The sequence below is a fragment of the Marmota flaviventris genome, chromosome Y (genome assembly GCF_047511675.1).
Source record: "Marmota flaviventris isolate mMarFla1 chromosome Y, mMarFla1.hap1, whole genome shotgun sequence".
NCBI lineage: Eukaryota > Metazoa > Chordata > Mammalia > Rodentia > Sciuridae > Marmota > Marmota flaviventris.
The window spans coordinates 12824750-12842280 of record NC_092519.1 but is presented as its reverse complement, the minus strand read 5'-3'; the positions used below and the strand labels follow the sequence as shown (position 1 = coordinate 12842280).

At 33.6% G+C, this 17531-nt stretch overlaps 1 protein-coding gene across 5 annotated transcripts in view; it reads right to left on the bottom strand.

Annotated features, from left to right (window-relative positions):
* LOC139703460 (zinc finger X-chromosomal protein-like) overlaps positions 1-17531 on the bottom strand; it is a 62455-nt gene that overhangs the window by 20693 nt on the left and 24231 nt on the right. For 2 of the 5 annotated variants that reach the window (XM_071606925.1, XM_071606924.1), the window contains one exon: positions 156-244. In XM_071606925.1, the coding sequence (XP_071463026.1) occupies positions 156-216 (61 nt within the window). In that variant the 5' untranslated portion in view covers positions 217-244. Of the gene's footprint in view, positions 1-155; positions 245-2449; positions 3550-13653; positions 13815-15937; positions 16024-17531 lie in introns of those variants that run through there. The other 3 variants (XM_071606926.1, XM_071606927.1, XM_071606928.1) reach the window with 3 other exon arrangements.

Sequence of the window (17531 nt, the reverse complement as noted above, 5' to 3'; positions counted from 1 at the left end):
TACAGACAGCATAACAAAACCGAGGTGGTATGAGACTTTGGAAGGATTACAGGGTATAAGAGTATGAATCAGTATCAGATTATTTGGGAATTCACCTTCATGACAAAGAACTCTAAACCTGGGAGATGAGAAATAGAACAACCCAATAATTATACCTATTCCATCAAAAAATGAGTTTGGTTCTTGGGGTTGCAATTCAAATTCATCTTCATCCATGGCCTTTAATGCTCATTAGTCCCAGCTCCTAAACCAGGGAACAAAATATACCCAACATTAATTTTTTGTATCACATATTTTTTGTATCACATGGTATTTACATTTAGAAATGTCCAAATTATTTGATTTATCTATCAAGACAAATGAAAAAGGCACAAAACATTCCAGTGATATATACACCAACTATAGAACAAGGGCAGCTGAAACAGGTGAGAGTGTTTTGGGTTTTCAAAATTTATTTTAATTGTGATCTTACATAAAATATACAAAACTTATGTTTAATGAGTTCTTACATAAATTACTGAGAATATACAGAACATTTCTTACATACATACACACACACACACACACACACACACACACACACAGAGGCCCTGTTGCCTGCAGCAACCCAAGGATTAAGAATCATCACATTTTATGACTATTGAAGTAGTTGCTATAAAACTTCATTACATGTTGAAATGTAATAGAATCTCCAATCTTGTGATCACTAAATTATAAAACGGAAATTTAAACTTCCCATTAATTATAAATATTTGAGATCTTTGTAGCCAATGATGTCTCTTAAAATGACCTGCTGATTACAGATGTATATATATGTGTGAACATGTATTATTGTATTTTTGTAATTTATTTTTAAGGTTAAATTTGAAATGGTACCAGCTATAAGGTAGTAAAAATGAATTCACATTTGAGCATAATAAGCTCAAGAGGCTTATCTACAAAAAAAAGTGCTCAAAACAAAGTTCTGCTTTTGTAAAATTTATGAACTTAACAAATGAAATTAAAGAACTTTATAATGCCATTTTCCAAACTTGGTTTAGGCTCAGAAAAAAAAAAAAGTAAATAAAAATAATGACAAAGAACCTGCATACTTCCTTTGAAGTGATCTATAATTTCTTTTACCTTTTTTTTAAGTACAGCACACACACAACCCTCCTAATTGATTTTCTTAGCTCTTATTTCCTAATTCACTTTTAACTGTGCTACTATATGTAGTTTTATTAACCTTTATTATTTTTGCTGACAATAGTGCATAGAACATCATCTCAAAATCACTTCCCTCCTCAAATTATAAAATTCATGACTACAGAGAACAGAAATTAAAATCATCAGCTTCCTGCAAAGAAGTCATAGTTGAAGAATTTGCAGTTCTAAGAAAAATAAGGCATAGAGAAAATCTCAGAAATACATTAAATTATTCTTCCATCATTACTGGGCATGGTGATAGACTCCTATAATTCTACTACTTGGGACTCAGGGTGACCATGTCTCAAAACAAAAATAAAAGGGCTAGAAATGTAGCCCTGAGTTCAATCCCTAGTTCTTAGGTGAAAGGTAGGCGACCTCTGCTTTTCAAAACAGCAAAAACATAATTCTAAGTTAAAAGTATAATTATATATTTTCTTTTGGAAAACAAGAAAATAATATATTTAAAATTTACAATTTTATAGCTCTTGATCTGTTCCATACTATCTCCTGGGCACACTACAATAAACTACTTCTTTGCCACATTAGTTTCTGAAAAGTATATGCTTTTTAAAATTTTATGTAAAATCACTTGTTTGGATTCTGGCTTCCTCAATTAACGTTATTACTTTCCAATCCTTCAAACACAAATTTATCCTATATGCTAGGAAAAAATATACACTTAAGCTACTTAAAACTATTGCTAACAGAATTTCTCTTTTTTTATGAGAGAAATATTATTATGTTGCCCAGGATGGTCTTGAACTAATCAACCTCCTGAACAGCTGGAACTATAAGCATATACCACCTTGCCTAACTTATAACAGAATTTGGCACATGAGGAAATTATGGTGCAAAGCTAAGATGAATAACTGTAAGCATTTATTCTGCAGTCACTAATACATACAGGGAGCAAAGCTAAGGATTCAAGTAACTTGTTAAATTAAGAAGCCAAAAAACAAACCTGGCCCTTTAGTGGATAAGGCATTAAGAAGAGAGGAAAAAATCTAAAACCTAGTCAACTAGCCAAAGGAGAAAAACTGAACAATACAAATATGAATTCTGAAACAAACAAACAAAAAATCATAATTATTTAAAAAAATGAAACTACTTGTAATAGAATGTATAATCTATGCCAGTATAGGGTAAAAAAAATTAATTTAACAGATCTATTTGGAAACATTAAATTACTAGTATTAAATCAAAGAGATAAGACTTCACCAATCCTAGTAAAAACTATTTTGAGAAAATTACACTATGTTACCCTTTCAAACAACTTCAAGCCTAAATGGTTTCCTGGGAATTTTTTGTTGCTGCTGTTCAGTTCTCAGGAACAGGTCATTTTAAAATCTATAAGAAATCCTAGAGCATCAAAATAAATAAATAAATTTTAAAAAAATTCAGAATTATTTTAGACTATTCCAATATGCTAATATTAAGAGTGCTCACAATTTCTTCTATAAAACCAATTATCATTAAAAAGCAAAACATCAAATTTATTCATATCAATCCCAAACTTATTATTTATCAAACCCAAGCCAAGTGCTTGCAAATGTCAACCATTATTTAAAGCAAGAACATAGATCTTGATAAAGTAACATTTTTCAGTAAGAGAAGGAAGAAGCCAATAGACCATATTCAGAGAGGAAACCTCATGACATTCTCAATACATGATGAAAAGCTGGAATTCAACACTTATTTTTGACAAACACAAACAAAACAATCACTCTATGGCTAAATAATGTGTTCTTAATACAGTAAAAATATGAGTATGTGTGTATACATATATAAATAGAATCTCACATTTAGCCCACATTTGCTACAGCAGTGTCTATGGGCTCACACAAAGAAATAATCCTATCATTTTAAAAAAGAATGCCACGTGTTAATCTTAAGGGGTAAGCACTACATATTATTTCCAAAAAAAAGTCAGAATTAAGACCAGGATGCCCTTTAACACTACTGTTTTTAACAATGTAAACTAATAACCAATATTATTAAATAAGATGAAGAAATTGAGGACAAATTATTATTTGAAGCAAGTCAAGCTTCTCAGTTTCATTTGATGTAAACAGAAACTCAAAACAGAAAAACTTCTGAGTTCAAGAATGGAAAAGCAAAAAATAGTATTCAAAAAATTTCTATGTAGCAATGGAGTACTACATTAAAAAGGCTGCCAACTCTTTGTTTTTAAAATATCAGCAAATGCAGAAATATCTTGATTCTCAAAAAAAAGTGTACTATGTCATGTCTATTTTTAAAACTTTAACCTCAGTACTCTACTAACATCCTATTAAAACTCATTTCTTATGTGTGTATCTAACTAGAATATATGCATGAATGTGAGAATGTCTGTTGACGGTATTCCTTGAAAATGCTCATGAGCATAAATAGTAGATGTTAAACATCTTCACAGTGGTTAAATCCATTATAGAATTTTTACATAACAGTATTATAAACTAAAGAGAATCATATCTACATATAAATTATAGATAAATCTCACAGAATGTTGCTCTGAAAAGGCACAAAAATATTCACTTTTTATGCATCATCCATTCTTACAAAGTACAAATACTAGCAAACCAAATTGAAGGTATCAAAAAGTCAGAATACTGGGGGTTCCTTACTGATTTGGAGGACTAAATATCTAGGAGGGGACTTCTGTACTCTGGGTAATGTGGGCAGTGACATTACAGCATTTTAAGACTTATGTTCCCAAGAATGTTTTCTTACTCCCAATAGATAGGGATTATTGAGAAATGTTCTATCAAAGAATTTAATAGTCACTTCTATCATTTGCACTTCTGGTCACTGCAGAGTCTGGTATACATTACTACTTTAAAATGATAAGAAGATTGTTTAACTTTTTGTGAAATGAGCCCAGCAAATTTGTTTATTTTTTTAGTGGGTACATGTCTACAAGAATATGTGTTTAAAAAAAAAAAAAAATCAAATTACTCAGAATATTACACACATAAAAATTTCATAGATACCATTAAGATGCTCTTTAGAAGATGACTTTGGGAATTGTAATGCATTCCACTGTCATATATAAATTTAAAAAATCAAACAAAAAAGAACTTCTAAAAAAAAAAAAAAAAGCCTCAAAAAAGATTCAAATGAAACCAAAGCAATGGGAAGTGAGCTCATATAAGATTTGGTGAAAAGATAACTCTTTCCTTCTCCTGCCCCTCAAAACACAAGAAATTTTTATTTTATATAACAAGATGGAATTGTGTGTATTTTCTTAAATAAATTTAATTTTACAGTAAAAAAAAACTAAACATTTTGCAGTTTATCATTTGGTAACTTTAGAAATCAGATTCTTCTCACTCTCAGGGTTTATTGTTTCTGTGTGCTGTAAATTAAAGTTTTTTACTCATTTTTCTAAACTTGTGGTAAAATATAAATAATAAAAAATATTACTATCTTAACCATTTTAATTGTCTACGATATGTTATACAACAATTACCACCACCTACATGTAACATTTTCATCTTAAAAACTAAAACTCTGTATTCATTAAACCCTATTCTCTCCAATTGGAAACTGCCATTTGCTATCAGTAATAATAATAAAAAAAAAAAAATGACTTTGAGCAATTGACATTCCATTACTAGTAATGTGTATGTGTCTATTTTCTCAAACCTAGTAAGCACTGAGAATTAGCACTACTGACAATTTTTACCAATCTTAATAAAAAAAATGTACAATTAATGTCCTAATTTTTTTTCCTTCTGAAGTTTGTATACACATTCTGTGCCTTGCAACATAGGTATTTACACTTCTTTTAAAAGAACACTGTTTTGAGATTTTTTTTTGGAACTAAATTAGCAATTATAAAACTAATTTGGAAAAACCTGACGCCTTAATATTTTAACTTTTCTATATCACAGCTATCCTTTCCTTTAGGTCTTAAATTTAGTACACATAAAAGTAAAAATTTCAATTTTTAATAACAATTTTATAAGAAAGAATTTGATTATTTCATTATATTTATTTCACAATAATATATCTTTACTATTAGCAAAGTAGTGTTAGGTTTTTTAAAGTTCATATTCCTATTTATCTTAAGCTCTTTTATTTGCTTTTATGAGGGGGAAGTGGGTATTGGACATTGAAATGGGGCACATTACAATGACCTACATCCCCAGTTATTTATTTTTTTTTATATTTTTGAGATAGATTCTTAGTAAGTTGCTTAAGGCCTTATTAATTTGATGAGGTTGGCTTGGCCTCAGCCTCCCAAACTTGGTCTAGTTTGGAACTGGAGATTGAACTCAAGGGCACGTTACCCCTATTCTGTTGCACATTTTTAAGAAGGCTGTCATTTAGTTAGGTATACACCTATAATTCCCAATAATTAGGCAAGCTGAAAAAGGAGGACGCTAAGTTCAATGTCAACATCAAGCTATTTAGCAAGGCAGCAGAAGACATGACAATTCTTATTACACATATAGAGCACAATTTCTCATATCTCTGGTATATTCACAAAAATTTGTGCCTTCATACCTGTACTTTGGATAATAATGATCGTCATACTCTACCATCATTCAGTTTTATTTCTTACATACATTTCAACTAATTTAATTTAAAATCTACATTACCTTAGCCTCAATCTCAATGGGGATTAAATTAAAAACTTTTACCTGATAAACTGTAACTGCTTCTCAACAACAGATTACTTTTATTAAGTAGAATGATACATACTATACTATTTATGACAAAAGTCACTTTTTGAGGATGCACATTTTCAATTTATAAATTGAAAATGAACATCCTCCTCAAAAGTGACTTTTACTGTAATTTTAAGCTATTTTTATAATATTTTTGATCTAATAAAGTTTAAACACTGTTTTCCTTAGTTATCATTCTTTTCAACCTATCTTTTGCTCACCTAGCACAGAAATTTTCATATTTTCTTTTTTCCCGGTACAAAACAAGTCTTCAGATACAAGTTTAAAACTAAAAGAAATACTCTAATTTCCTTCCCCATTTGAAACCAAATGTTAACAAATATCTAAGCAAAGTGACTAAAAAAAGACAAAAATTAGAGATGAAATATAAATAAAATAGAGGTATACAGAAACCAGAAATTATAATAAAAATTTTTCTAATAGAAGATTAATAACTCCTGTTACATAATAATTGCTCAAGGAACATTTTTATTTTATTTTTTTTAATTCTGAGAGAGTATATTACTAATTTAACATGCAAATCCTTCAATTTCCATTTTGTCCTTTGCCTCTTCATCCTGTACTTTACTGAAAATATAAGCATGCACCATCAAGCCTATCTCAAAAGGCATTTTAAAAAATCACATGCTCTTTACTACACACACACACACATATGTATATACACATATATGTAAGTATTTGTACATATTTTTATATACACATGTGTATATAAAAATACATACACAAATACTTATAACATGAAACAATATAATAAACATTTTATACTTGATATTTCATAATTTATTTTTATACATCTAAGTGTGTGTGTAAAAACATACATAAATATTTGCACTTTTTAAAAATGTTCCTATAATTTTTATAGGAAACATAAATACAAAATAAAGGAAAGAAAAAGTTATTTGATTTTAAAATAAAAGATTTCAAGATAAGAAGCATTCATTTTAAAATGAATTAATGCTTAATGTTAAATGGAATAGCCCTGAAGCTAGGTACCTAATAGTACAGTTCAAGAAGTAAAATCATAACCTTGAGAAGCCTGGAAGGCTGAGGCAGGTGGATGGTGCCAGCCTCAGTAACTCAGTGAGGCCCTAAATAATTCATTGAGACCCTTTCTCTAATTAAAGTATTAAAAGGGGCTGAGATGTGGCACAGTAGTTAAAGGCCTCTGGGTTAAAAAAAAGCAAAAGAAAAAGAAAAAGATGAACTATAGTGTGCTAAGAAGAAAACTGTTTTTTTAAAAAAAATACATCTGCAGTTAAGAAAAAAAAATAGTTTACATTAAATGTCAATGAGCTAAAACAGCAACTCCATCTTCTTCCCTGCCCCCCAAACTAAAAAAGGAATGGCATAATAAATTCAAAGCACAGGTGAAAACACATGAACAAAAAGGATCAAAAAAAAAACCCTTTCAAATCTAATTAAATAGTGACACATTAGTAATAATTTTAAAAAGGAATAAAATGATTAATATTAAATGTCAATAAAAACAGTTCTTAAAAAAAAAAAAAAACGAGGTGAGTACAGTGATGCTTGGCTGTAATGCTAGGGGACTGGGAAGCTAAGAAAGGAAGATCACAATTTTGAGGCCATTCTCTTGCAAGTTAGTAAGACCAGGTCTCAAAATAAAAAGCAAAGCCAGGGTGTATCTCAGTAGTAAAGCATCTTGAGTTCAATTCCCAACACTAGGAAGAAAGACGGAAAAAACAGGAAAACCATACAAATACACATATATCCCTCTTGAGGGTTGTTGATACTTAAAAAGGAGAAAGATAAGGAGATCAAACAAAAACTTCCCCCCAATTTTACTTTCTACTATGAAAACTTTCAAACTGGAAAGAAAACTTTAAAAACCTCCAAAATAATTCAAAACTAATATGTAAAACCAAAATATTGGAAGTATTTAAATCTTTAAAGTACCTGGACTGCTGGAAAGTAAATCTAACATTGTTCAAAGAAAATATAGCTAGTTAGAAAACTAAAACCAAACAAACCATTAAATAGTATTACTGCTGTTTATTCACTACATTAAGGAAGTTATCACTCATTAAAATCACTGCCTAATGAACACTATGTCATCATTTAGAATTTTTATCTTACATACGCTACAGTTCTTAAATTTATAGTTTAAAATAATCATTCTAACAGAAAGAAAAATGTAACGGAAGAAATTGATGTAGGAAATTGATAAACTTTATTTAACTCATGTGATTATTCTGGGCTCACATTTCTACTCAAAAGCTGTATAACCTTCGTTTCTTTCTAACAACAGTCCTCTGAACAATGAGACCGCCAGTGATGAAGCATGCTTAATAAACATGTCAAATCTGCTTTCAAGTAAAAGATTATCCCGATGCTGATAATCCTGTTTGATGAAAAATATTGTTTTACTTATCCCATTCTCTCCTACCATTCAACTAGGACTACACAAATATATGCTAAGGAGCTTCTTTTCAATATGGACACTCAATTATCCAATTCTTTTTTAAGCAATAAATTCAATCAAACCAGACTCTGGTTACTCTGAAATTTATTACAATTTTCTGAGATCAAATTATTCTACCTGATCTTCAGATTGGATAGTAGGCATTACCAACATGTAGTGATAGTAATGGCTGCAATTCTGTAGATAACAATTTTGTTGATAACAAAATAACAAAATTTTGTTGATAACAAAATGATCAGTTCACATGACACATTAGCAAACTGTCGGATAACATCTAATTCATTTGAACTGATGTCAAAATGAACAATTCATTAGTACTATGAACAGTGATAACGCATCAAGACCACTACCTAGGTGTCATTGTTCTTTCAGTTGTGAAATATATTCTGATTTTAAGATGTATGTATTATTGTCTTGTTATTTTTCAGTAAGATTGCATAATTAGTAGAATTTCTATCACAAACTATAAGAAATGGTGGTTATAACATTTTGAAATTGCTATGCACAATGGCAAAAATACAAAATACAGTCAACAAAGGCTACACAGTGAAATTCAAATTCTGCTCCACCACTTAGTTGTTTCACCTGTTTATAAGTTCCTAGCTTACAGATTCACATATTAAAAAAACAAAACACAAAAACTTATCATGGGGAATTGATATACAAATGTTAATATATTAATAAAATCTTAGAATTGTACACATATTGTTACGATAACAATCTTGAAGGTGATGAAAACTGATATTATGGAAATACAAATAAAAGATGTATTGATTGGGAGGACAGCTGAGCAAAGAATACTTGCCTTACCTTGAGTAGGCATGGGTTTAACTTACAGCATAGGGGGAATGGGGACAACAGGCCAATGTTTATCAAAACCTTTGTTCTACATGGCTAAATACTGAGACCAAGACCAACGTAAAATACACATAAGAGAATCTGATATACCCCATGAGTTGAATTTTATTACTAGTATGGAAAAAGACTTAACTAAAAAGGTTAGAATACTACCCAAATTTTTAGGTTAATGTTCTTAAAAAAAAAAAAGTTGTTAAAAAAATTAAATTCTTGTCAATGATATAGAGCCTCATATACAATTTAGTAGGAACTAAGTACAAGGACCGTGAACCATAGCTTGGCCAGCATGAATGAAGCCCTGGATTTCAGCCAATCAAAAGAAAACACACATTTATAGGGGAAAAAAAAAAAAAAAAACCCAAAACAAAAAACAGACTGTTTATAACTTTGTGATAGAAAAAGAATTTCTTAAAATTAGAAGTTATAAAAAAAATTAAAGACATTTCTCTGAATTAAGTCTTATTCAATAAAACACCCTAAAAACAAGGATAAAGAAAGCCACAGACTAAAAAGATTCCTACAATGTATATAATCAGTAAATCATGTTTATGTGGAACATAAGAACAATATAATAAATTAACAAACCAAGGGCATATTGGGTCAAGAATAGTTTTGTATAAATATTTATTGAAAAAGAAAAAGACTGAATATACAGGGGCAAGAAGGGCAGGTGGCAAAGTTCAATCTCAACAGTAATCTAACACATGTAACATTCTACCCCTCCAAATTTGGAAAAAACTAAAATTTGTGGCAATGATATAGAGACTCATTTACACAATTTAGTAGGAACTAAGTACAAGCATTATGAAAATGATTTAACAATTCACAGCAAAGTTGACACTAGAAATATACTATAAGAGATGAATTCCACTTGAATCAAGAGAGAAAAATTATGTATAAAGATGTTCACCGAAGCACTGCTTCAGAGTTGCATACAACCAACCCAATTGAACCTAATAGATAAACAAACCACATAATGTTTATAAACCTGAATAAAATATTAATAGATTAGTGATCTCTCAATTTTTTTCACCTCGGGGCTCTATAAATTTGAAAAACTTAAGAACTCCAGAGTCTCTTGCTTTTTAAATTTTTTTAAATTTGTACTTTTAGTTATATACTACAGAAGAATGTATTTTGACATATCATACATACATGGATTATAACTTCCCAGTTCTGTGGTTGTACAAGATATGGAGTTAACACTGGTTGTATTTTCTTATATGACCACAGGAAAGATATGCTGGATTCATTCTTCTGTCTTTCCTATTCCTGTTTCCCCTCACCTTCATTCCCCTTTGTCTCCCCTTATCTTCATTCCCCTTTGTCTAATCCAGTGAACTTCTCCTCCCCAGTTCCCTTTCCTGTTTATTTTGACATAGCATCCACATATCAAAGAGAACATTTAGTCACTGGTTTTGGGGGGACTGGCTTATTTCACTTAACATGATTGTCTCCAGCTCCATCCATCTACTTGCAGATGCCATAACTCCATTTTTGAATAGGGCCGAATAATATTCCATTGTGTATATTTATTACATTTTCTTTATCCATTCATCTGTTGGAGGGCACTTAGGTTGGTTCCATAGTATAGCTATGGGGAACTAAACTATAAAATTGATATGACCACCTCACTCTATCCAACTATGCTATCTCTAAGTTATACTATCATTATTTATTTACCATTAAAAAAATTTAAGCTAAATAATTTTTAAAAGATTTATTACATTTTTTTCACTTAAAATAATAAATCACAAAATGAAAGCATAAAACAATATTTATAATGAAAATTTTTTGAAATTAAAAAAATTAACTTCATTGCAAATCTCTCTAACTTTTATTTTGGAGAGGAGCATGGGGTGGCGGGGGGTACTTTAGACTGAACTCAGGGATGGATGCTCTCCTGCCTCAGCCTCCAGAGCTGTTAGAAGTATAGGTGTACACCACCAATCCCAGGTCTGTTTAACATCTTCCTAAGTCAGATGGATTCCTTATTTCCTTCTGTCATTGAGTTTTTGAAAAGTCATTTATCATGTAGTCTCAGCAAAACTGCACTGTACACTATATTCACGGAAGTATCAAAATAAGAAAGGTAAATAACTTTTTAGTATTTTTATTAGAAGTGTGCTGCTCAGACACCCTCAGTGACAGCTTCCCAGGGATCCAAAATCACATTTCAAGAACAAACTAGATCCATGTCATATATGGAAAATATATGTGTCTATGTCTGAAAAACTCAGTGAAGTAAAAATAATATATAAAATGACATGTACAATATCAACTTTATAGAACATTAAAATACAAATTGTCTTGGGCATACATAGGAGTATACTGGTCGAGGAAAAAGAGAAACAGGAAGTAATAAGGCAGCTCTTTAATTGGATCTGCAGGACATTATTTCTTTTAAAAGAAGAGGTAAGAAGTAAATATCAAACAAAATGTTATACTTTGTTACATCAGAGTAGTGGCTTTTCAACATCTTTAAGGTAATTTATAATTTAAATATTTCGTATATTATTAGTTACTTTAACTTTTAGAATATTTTTTAATTTTTTTTAACTTCTTGTTTCAAATATTCCTTTTAATAACCAGGTTTTAGGGGATGTAGGCAGTTGCAGAGTACTTTACCTAGCATGTTAAAGGACCTAGGCTCTTTCTTCACATTAACACACACACACACACACACACACACACACACACACACACGACAGGCTACTGTTAAAATGTTGCTTTGAAAAAGAATTTTGTTCCTTTAAGAATGGGCTGCTCACATTCCTGTCTACTGAGGTGAAGACATGGTAGAGAAAATAATGTTCCTGAGTTCTGTGATTTGATCATGTGTAGACATAAAATGGATATGATACGTCTTAATATTTATACTATTTAGAACATAGTATCTGACTAGTCAAGGAAGACCCACTCAAACTCCATATATATTTCTCAATTCAAATTATTCAAGTATATTTTCATAAATAAAGTTCATGGGCTGAATCATTCTGCTAGAGATACAAAGAGGAATAAATAATTAGGATTTTCAAAGTTTAGGGAAGACCTCAAAAAATACTGGATTATAATAGATTTAATGCTAAAACAATATCTAAGTTATTCTATAAGAACAAGCCTGAAAAATTCAGAGTTTAGAGTAGAAACAGATGAAGCACACAGCTATTTTAGGAACTCTGATGTAAAAGAATTTTTAATGAATATTACTGGGCACATGCCATTTGTAAAATAAATTTGGTACCAGTCAACGATGCTGTCAATGAGGTAGGGAAGGCAATGTTCAGTAAGTAACTGCAAATGCTAAATAAAAGGGTAAAAATGATAACGCACAAAGTAAAGAATGGGAGAATTAGTAACATGAATTAGGATATAAATTTCCTACTTTCATTTAGAAGTACACTACTAGTCAAACTCCATATCAAGCATAATCACAAGAGTGGGATCCTAATTAGAATAAATTATATTCCATCTTTGTATTTCAAAATACACTCTTCTGTCAGGTATGCCTAAAATTAACAAATAATAATAAAAAAGTGTGTGTGTGTGGGGAGGGGGGGGGGAGAATGGAAAGACTGAAAATAACAGGATAAAGGATTCATTTTCAAGGGATATCCTTCGTGTAAATTGTAAGACCACAGCAGGCAGACAAAACACACAAGGTTTGTGAAGTACGCATTCTTTTGATACTCAAATGAACACACTGTTGAATTGTTTCCCAATTTTGGAAATATATAATTTGGAAAAAAGTGGGACAAAAAAAAAAAGTATTGGTAGAAGTAAATAGAAACATAAAATTTTTGTTAGGTAAGTATATCTAACAAATGGCAGTAGGACATCACAAATAACAAATGAAAAAAGGCATAGAAGAACATAACAGAAAAAAGTGAACTTCAACAGAGGGCAATTTCCCTTCAGCTAAAGGAGCAGGGGGAAAAAAGGAATCTAAGTAGAATAAAGGAAAAGCAAAAGGTAGAAGAGATCAAGTATTTACATTAGACGTCAGTCATTTCAGTTTGATTAAAGAAAAAAATGTTAGGAATAAGATACTTCAAAGATCTTGAATCAGAAATTTTAGTTTCTAGCATGCACAAGTACAAACAATATTAGTGAAAAATAATCTGCATTTTATTTTCTTTTTGTGGTGCTGGGGATTGAACCCAGGGCCTTGTGTATGCCAGGAAAGCACTCTACCAACTGAGCTATATCAGCTCTACACTGCATTTATTAAAATAAGAAAGGAGCACTTGAAAAATACATGAATTTTAAAAACTAACACCTCGCTGGTCCTAAATAACGTCAATAAGGTCAATAAGGTATTCCACCACTTATTCCAATTATTAAGCTCATCACTTAGGCAAAAAAAAAAAAAAAAAAAAAAAAAAAATCAAAACCCAAACCTGTGTATGTAAACAATTAAATAAAAGTCCAACTATTTCTGATAAAACTCCATTAAAGTTTTACACTTACCTGTCATCTTACTATTAAGTTTAATTTAACCTCAATCTCGGAAATCCACTGTTGCTGCACTGGAACATCTTTTTGCTGCTGTACTGTGCAAAATATAATTCTATCTTCTTTACAGTTCTTTAGCTGTTAAGATATAAAAGCAACTACTTCTACAGTCAACAAACAGAATGCATTAGCAAATTGCTTTAAGACTTCTGCAATGCACTGCTTCTTCTCAACTGTGATTGTTATAATACACCTGAGTATCTCCAGATTCCATCAGTATGCTCATGAAGCATCACTTCTTTGATCTCTTAGTCTAGAAAAATTGAAAACTTGGTTTTCATATCATAAAATTACAGGGAAAAAACCAAAAGTGTTTTATGTGTTTCCTTGCCCACCTGCATCTAGTACTTTCCTAAGTTAAAGCATCAGATTTGAGGCTTCAGGAATAATAAAAAAGTTATTCTCCTCACATAACCACTTCTGTTAGGACAAGGTTTGCCTGAGAATACTGAAAGCTTACGAAGTTCAGATATTACTTTTCCAACCTGTTCTTAATCTTAAATATTGTTGTAGTTTTTGAACCAGGGTAAATAAAAAGTTTTGCTTACTATTTTGAGTGCAATACTTATATGAGCAAATGGACATTTGGTGTGAGACTTGAGGATGGACAAGCAGCAGCAACCCAGGAGATTGTCTAAAAAGACACATTCTTAACAATTTTTTAAGTAGAGAAAAAACAAGTCAATTTAGTACAAACTCTCATAATTCCTCAACTTTGAAACTGTTCTAGCCTCTTGAGCCAGAACTGCTAATAATTACTGTTCAGGTGTGCTACCATTCTGCTACTTTCACAATCACAAGCTTTTCTGGTGGGAAATGTCACCACTTTCCAATCTATATCATGAGGTTTGGCCAAACTAAGAAGATTGCTTAAGACTTTCACTGTTGTAATATTTCTTTTCCTTCTCCAAACTCTGCCTAACAAATCTTACTTATTCTTCAATAAACTTATCAAAACGCCATTGTCCATTTAAAACCTTTCCCTGGTGATCCAAATGGAAACCTCCTCCTCCTCCTCTAAACACCCAATAAGAACTTTCTGCACTTGAGTCTGCAGTGTAAGAACCTTTCTTTTCAATCTTCTATCAACTAACACTGGGCTTTGAGTGTCCAGCGAAACAAAATATTATGCAATCAAAAGTATTTGAGGAGTTAAGACTTTTTAACTAAATATAATACCATTTCAGGCACAGCAAATCACATTTATACATTTAGTTGTCCAATAAGCAAATGTGCCTCTTCTCCAGTCTTTTCTAAGCAAAAAAGTAAACTGTACATAAGATTACAAATTATTTAAATACAGTTGTTGGAAAAAGGCTTTACTCCTTTGCTTTCGTGCTGTACAACTTGTCCTTTTCTTCTACCACCAAACTTTATTTTTTAATATATTCGAAATGTCACTAAAGAGGAAATCCACTTCTCTGTCACTCTAATGCTCATTTATGGTTTTACTTTGTGGGGTTTACTGCTGACACCAACCCAAGAACTAAGGTGGCTACATGTGAGACGGTAAACCCTCTGGGACTTGGGGCAAAGAGCTAACTTGGGCAGAATAATACCAGACTGCAGCTGCTCAGCAGAAATGCACTGGAGGCGGGAGGAAGAGCTACTGTGCGCCAGAAATCCCACCGCTCAAGAATGCAGCAAGTGTTGAGGGCACAGAAAAGAGCGAGCACGCCCCTGCGCGGGCACACGACTCCGCGCAGGGAATCCGGGGCTAGGGGCTAGGAGCCAGCAGCCGCAGCCTGCTCTCCCACCCACTAAAGACTATAGCGGAATTTTCTTCCCAGACACCTCCTTCAAGATGGCGCGCCTCCAACCCCTCAACTTGCCCAGTCGTTGGGCGCTGAAGGCCCAAGCCGCCGCCATCTTGCCCCCTCCCCCGCGATATTTACATTGCGAAATCCGCCCAGCCAGCCCGCGGCCTTTACTCCAGGCCTACAGCCCTCGCCTACCAGGCAGGCCTAGTCCCCGCGCGGTGCCCGTGGTCCGCAGTAGTGCCCACCAGAGATCCTCTGAACACCGGGCAGCCCCTCCCCAACCTACAACCACTTAAGAGCGCGTCTCCGCTGCCGCTAGGAACAACCAGGCATTGCGGCCTCCGCGTGGCCTGTTCGGGGCCGCGCGCCATTCCGCCCGGCCTAGTGCCTAAGGGCGATTTGCGGGCCGCCGACCAGGCCAGGACCGGGCCGCCGCGCGTGCACTAGGCCCCACGGCCAAGGTAGCACCCGAGACTCACCGGACCGGCGTACAAGCAATCAGGGACGGTGGCGGGTGCTGCACGACGGCCTTTCTCTAGAGCACTGGGCCGGGCTCCGGCTGCTGGGAAGGGCGGAGGGAGGGAGGAGGGGCCGAGCTCGGAGCTGACAAAAAGCGGCCCAGCTACCCGGCTCGGGCCCGCCGTCAGCACGTCACGTCACCGCCCGGGAGAGAGACCCAGGAAAATGCGGAAGGGTATATGGACCCCTCCTCCGCCCGGTGGGTCCCACAGGCGCTTCGCGACCCGGTAGCCCAGCAGCGTCGCCGCGGCGAGGTCTCTGGAGGCCTAAGTCACAACGTTCTTTCCCTCTTCCGCGTTCCCTCCCGCTTTCAGCGAGGCACGCGCCCTGGCCTCGACCGCCCGTAAAGTCCACGCGGGGGGTCCGCTGAACCCGCGGTATTGCAGGCGATCTAGGCAATCCCCCACCGTATCCGTGGTCCGCGGCCTCTCGCCAAAGACTTACCGCTCTGAGCTCCAGTCCTGGCCGCTGTTGCCAGCTTGAATTGTTTGCAGGCCCTCAGACCCATGTTTCCTTCAACAGTGCAGGAGGAATAATGTAAGATTTAACATCGTCGTTCCCTGCCTTCCCTTAAAACTGTTTTTAATTTCTTTTCTTTTTTTTTTTTTTTTTTTTTTTTTTTGTAAACTACTTACAAGGTTTTCTTAAAAAAGTCTGGGGAAAGTTGATCAGACAACAGTGATCAATTCCAAAATCATGTATTTTGTTTTGTAACTTTCAATTTTTCGGGCGCTCACTGGAATCCAAACTATTAAAGTTACTAGTAGAAAGTTACACCACTGACTTGTTAGACAACATCTTGATTTTTGCATGTTACACTTCACTATAAATCTAAATGTTAGAAAAAGACATTCAAACAACATAAAAATAGAGCCAATAGCATACAGGCGCAAAATATGAATGTAAAGGCATGCATTTTAGTTTTCTACCATACCTTTTTTCAAAATTGGAATTCGTATCCTTACCTTCAGTCATCTTAAAATCATGAAACGTTTTAGAAAAGGAAGCCAACATACTTGAAAAAAAAATTTTTGACAACATAATTTTCAAAACACTACTTTGATTTTTTCCCCAAAATTGTAAATATCTTTATAGAAAATTCTTTCAAACTGAGAATATGTATCACTGAAAGATAATACTTTTCAAATAACTAGTATTCAAGTATTTTCAAAGATCTACTTTTGGGGGGGGGGGGGCGGGGATTACTGGGGATTGAACTCAGGGGCACTTGACCATTGAGCTATGTGCCCAGCCCTATTTTATATTTTATTTAGAAACAGGGTCTTGCAGAGTTGCTTAGTACTGAGACTGGCTTTGAACTCAGGATCCTCCTGCCTCAGCCACTGGAGCCCCTGCTCCTGGCCTGAAGATCTACATTTAATGATACGGTGCAATCTCACATAATTCATTAAATTTTAGGCATCCATTCAACAAACAAACATAAACCCCAAACACTGTTAAGTTTCTTGTCAGCCCCCTCATGATTATTAGACCATTAAATGATCATTTCTGTAAAGCACCTAGAAACAAAGAAAAGGGTATGGCTTCCTAATT